General features: G+C 39.3%; 1 protein-coding gene across 1 annotated transcript; it reads left to right on the top strand.

Moving 5' to 3' along the window:
- Positions 1–510: 510 nt before the first annotated feature.
- LOC104943730 (ATP-binding cassette sub-family A member 12-like) lies at positions 511–4218 on the top strand (the record flags this gene model as incomplete). The annotated part of the gene is made up of 6 exons (XM_010769200.1): positions 511–643; positions 1899–2026; positions 2776–2849; positions 3236–3406; positions 3537–3730; positions 4100–4218. Coding segments are annotated over 6 exons (819 nt in total), but the record flags the coding sequence as incomplete, so codon positions are not given.
- Between the last annotated feature and the right edge of the window lie 973 nt (positions 4219–5191).

Below are 5191 nucleotides of genomic sequence, written 5' to 3'. Positions count from 1 at the left end.
TTCTAAATGTAAGTAATGGCTAAGATTGTTTCCTGAAAATAAATGGTGTGTTAATTCATTGGCAGTGATTCAGAAAAATGGAAAATAGTTCAAGCTCAAGATCTTGTGGGGAGAAATATCCCTACAAGATAACAATACGTCAAATATAAATGAACAACCAATTGGGCAAATGTAATTCTTTCTTTTTTTTGATGAAGCGTTCAAACAAAGCGCTCAGTGTGTTCACGATGCACAGCTTTCCTTTGGACCTGCCTATTAACACCACATCAAACATTTTGATAAGGTTGATTACATTTATCTACCCCTTCATATAGTAAATAATATGGCATAAATTGAATGGAGTATTTAAGCTAGTAATCTACCTGTAACCTACTTCGGGTAGTTCCAATAACAGAGTTTTGTTTGCCAAATGTACACATTTAAGGACATATCTTACAGGGATTTTCAAACCATTTTCTGATGTTTTCAAGCATTCTCGCTACAACTTACACTTTGTCACGTCTCCTCCAGGTTATGTGGGACCCAGAAACCTTCCCAGCACAGGCTTCTTCCCTTTCCTGCAGACACTCATGTGCAACACCGACAGCAACTGTCACAACAAATCCCGCCTGGTGGACCCAGCTGCATCAAAGTCAACTTCAAGGTATCCCCAGTAGAATAGATAGACCATATACTGGATGAACTATTTCTGACCCATACTGCAGGAACACCAAATGTTTATTGAAGTTGTGATTTCAGTCAGCATCACTGCATCTATACCGCCTCATAATTTCCCTCCATCATTACATCAGACATTACATGTACGTAATGTTTCTAGTGGCTCCATACCAGGTGTCATACCATTTATAAAAAAAAAAGATGTACAGAGGGCAAGAGAGACACAAAGGAGTGACTCACCTCCGCATAGCTGCATCACACGAGATGACTAGTTAGTATGATCATGGAAATGTACCAACAATAGATAAGGAGAAGTAAAAAGTAAAAATGCTGAAAGAAAAACATGCTTTGATAGTATTCTAGATGAGTGATTGCTTTTTTATTTAGTTTAAAACAACTCCGTCAACACATGGGGTTGCATAATCTTTAGAAAACAGGGAGCGTGTTTCTTTATGTAAGCCTGTCTATTTTGTTGTAGTTCAAGTGTTAACTAGTTAATCAGTTCCTTAGAGTTGTTTTTTCTGCCTTTGTTGAGCTCTCGTGTACTGTCGCTGAAATATACATTCCAGACACAGGAATGACGCTTGCTGGTAGAAACCAGTTTTTTTTAACCTTCGACCTAATGCTGATTGATGGTTTATACACATACCAGACTAGTTGGAGCTATATATATCTCTTTATATTATTTAATAGTTTAACATTTATTTTCTTGCTGTTTATAGTGTCTATTATTATTATTATTATTATTTATTTATATGTATTCTTAGTTAGTGTCATAAGTTAAAGTAGTTTCTATGCTTTTATTTTGAAGGCATGTTTTTGGGCACTGGGTGATTAGAGCACCTGGTGTAATTGTATATATTGGAGACAGGTGGGTGGTGGGAGCCAGAGCACTAGGAGGCAAACGTTTTTTTACCAGGGTGTTTCAAGCCAACACAAAGGAAAGGCTTAAGGAAGAGATATATAGGAAACCTGTTCATTGTACTTTGTTAATGGAATAAAATGCACAAATGGAGGTTCTTGTCTGGATTTGGATGATCATTGCCCTGCGTAAGATCCCCTAACTAGTGCCTCAGCGGCTGTGTTATTTTAAGTTAATTATCTGTTTTAGTTCTATATGATTTTGGCCACTACAAGACTATTTACACTCACACCCACTACAGATTTTGGTTTCAAATGACATACATTTGGTTGGTTATCTTTTCATTGCCTCATGTGATCCTTTTGACTCTGTATGATAGGTCGAGGAAACAGAAGAGTTCTCCGCTGTCAAAACTGATTAACGGGGATGAATTATTCAACTTCCTTCTTCCCAAGAGCGTTGACAGTGATCCTGCAGCACTGTTTGAGGTGTTAAACAACTTCTTTGGTATGTTATCCTCATTTCCATGTACCATGCTAAAAAACATTGTTCTGCTCATTTTAACAAATCAAATTCTGGGTCAAGTTATGCATTTTTTTCTTTTTCATTTTGTGTTGAGGAGCCCCATTCAGGCACATGTTATTGCACAGATAACAATTTAAACACATGTTATAGAAAGACTAGCCATGCTCTGTACATCGGGAAGAAAAGAGACATTTGTTGTAGAATAAACATTGTAAAACAAACTTGAAGCTGGAGCCAAGAGAAGAATAGCTGAGCTATGAGAGTGGAAAAAGGGAAATAGCTAGCCTTTGGTTAGCCACTTTGGATTGAACAGATTATACAAACAACATAATGTGTTCATTAGTGAATTTTTGATATGCTGGTAGGCAGATGAGATTTATTTATTATACCTATTATATATTTAGAGAATTCATTCAAGCTAGCAGTTTCCCTCTACTATTAGTGTTTATGCCAAGCTAAGCTAACTGTTTCCAATTAGCTTTATATTTAAAATAAATACATATATAAAAGAGGTTATAATCTGCAGGACAGCAAATAACCCTGTTTTTCCAAAATACTGAACCGTTGGTTTTTAGAACCACATTGTGGACTTATCTGACTATTGTTCTAAAACATTCAACTTTGTTTACTCTAGCCCATTCTACTGTTGGCTAATGTGTTTACTATGATATTAGGACTGACTGTAACTGCTATATTTACACCGATTTTCAATGTCTATTCTTGTTTTAAAGGTTCATCTCACCAAGGAAGCTCTAATAATGCCTCTTTCATGAACACCATGAATAACACACTTCCTGCTGATCAGGTAAAAATTATTATATGGGGAACAACACTGCTGAGAGTACAGAATGAAAAGCCTGTTCGTTCAGTCAAGTGCCACTTAACTGAAACCTTGTTCAGTCTCTTCTTTATAAACCAGTGTTAGTGGCAGTTAAGCCATTATTGACCATAAAAAGGCTCATAGGAATACCTAAAACCATTTATTTAAAATTCCACTTCCTTTTTGTATTTACCCTTGACAGAGATAAGTTACACAAGAAACAAACAAACTGTATTTTAAACTGATAACTTGCTCAATATGATTGTTTCAATAGTTAAGCGATACAGTAGATTGTGGAACTGTAAACAATGTGTTGTGAAGGTACAATCGACATTTGTATGAATTTACTAATAGTAATAATCTGAATCCAGGAGAGCTTGAACCAAATGCTGGAGTCAGTGAACCTGTTGAAGAGAGCCATCTGTTCCCTGACGCTGCCCATGATAAACACCTCGTCATCGGACAGTATCTCCTATGCTGTGGTCACTTTCTGCACTTCCAACAACACTCTTTTTGAAGTCTCGCTCAACACAATCAACCAGGTGTGTGTTCGCTTGCATTCACAATTTGTAACTTGCAAGTCTCAACTCTTTTATATATTTGTACATACAAAAAATAAGTATTTAGGGACACTGCAGCAGTGAAGTTTGTTTCATTAACCTCTGTTTTCAGATACTGACGCAGCTGATGATGAAAGAGCCTGATGAGATGATGACGTTGGCTGGCGTGGCGGTGTTGGTGTTCGATAAGCTGCAAAGTCAGACCCCACTGTGGGAAACCCTTCTTGCCATTCCCCAGCTCCTCAATTCTGGTTCCATCGACCAAGGGCTGGACAGCGCTGAGGTCCTACTCAGCAACTTTCAGGGGTAATGTACTTTCAATGACGGATTCATTCAGAATTAATCAAGGGCAGCTGTATAAAAAGGTGTTTATTTATTTAGTCAGTTTAGAAAAAAAGAGGGTAATAGTTCAATGGTGTACTGAATATTTCATGAAGGCCAAAGCAGCTTTCAGTTAAAGAATTACTGAACTGAGTTACAATTCAATTGAGCCCTAGTGATTCATTTTAGAAAAAAATAATTGGTAATGGCTTTTGAAACGTGGACCATCCTTGTTTGCGAACCACAACATCTGAGACATAAGGATTTAAAGGAGCAGAAGGTGTGTGTGTCTAATCAATAGCTCTTCCAAGTGTTTTCTGCAGGTCTTGAGAATGAAATGTTTTTCCTCTGCAGTTCTCTGCATGTCATCGAGAGCAATTTTCCTGAAGCAGGTGCCTCACTTTCCACGGTGCATCCACTGCTTGCGGGAGGTATCAACCTCATCAACTATGCTCAAAACTGGCCTGGCAGAGGTAACGTTTCACCAGCTGTACTGAATAAACCACCTTTTTTTTCAAAATACTTTAATGTATATAAGATGTAGGCTATGTTTGTAAATATGCAGGTCAAATGCTGATATTACATTACATTGCATTTAGCTGACGCTTTTATCCAAAGCGATTTACAATAAGTGCGTTCGACCAACAAGATACAAACTTGAATAAAACAGAATCATATAAGTACATCAGGTTGCATAGAGCTAAAACATTTCAAGTGCTACTCAACTGGCTTTAGATAAGCCAGTCCTTTATTAGTATAGAAGTGCTTTGTTAATAAATTCTATCGCTCGAAGTGGAGTCGAAAGAGATGAGTTTTCAGTCTGCGCCAGAAGATGTGCAAGCTTTCTGCTGTCCTGATTTCAATGGGGAGCTCATTCCACCATTTTGGAGCCAGGATAGCAAACCCACGTGTTTTTGCTGATGGGAACTTGGGCCCCCCTCGCAGTGCGGGTGCAGCGAGCCGTTTGGCTGATGCAGAGCGGAGTGCACGTGCTGAGGTGTACAGTTTAACCATGTCCTGGATGTAGGAAGGGCCAGATCCATTCGCAGCATGGTACGCAAGTACCAGTGTCTTGAAGTGGATTCTAGCAGTTACTGGAAGCCAGTGAAGGGAGCGGAGGAGCGGCGTGGTGTGGGAGAACTTTGGAAGGTTGAAGACCAGACGAGCCGCTGCATTCTGGATGAGCTGCAGAGGTCGGATGGCACATGCAGGTAGACCAGCCAGGAGGGAGTTGCAGTAGTCTAGGCGTGAGATGACGAGAGCCTGGACCAGAACCTGCGTCGCTTTCTGGGTCAGCTGGGGACGTATCCTCCTGATGTTGTAAAGAGTTTATCTGCAGCAGCGGGTTGTAGCAGCGATGTTTGCAGTGAAGGACAGTTTGTTATCTAGGGTCACACCCAGATTCCTTGCAGTCTGAGTCGGGGAAACAATAGAGGTGCCGATGTT

The sequence above is a fragment of the Notothenia coriiceps genome, unplaced genomic scaffold (assembly GCF_000735185.1).
Source record: "Notothenia coriiceps isolate Sejong01 unplaced genomic scaffold, NC01 NC01_scaffold00006619, whole genome shotgun sequence".
NCBI classification, from domain to species: Eukaryota; Metazoa; Chordata; class Actinopteri; order Perciformes; family Nototheniidae; genus Notothenia; species Notothenia coriiceps.
Note: the sequence above shows the minus strand (reverse complement) of the source record. Positions and strands in the feature narration are given on the sequence as shown.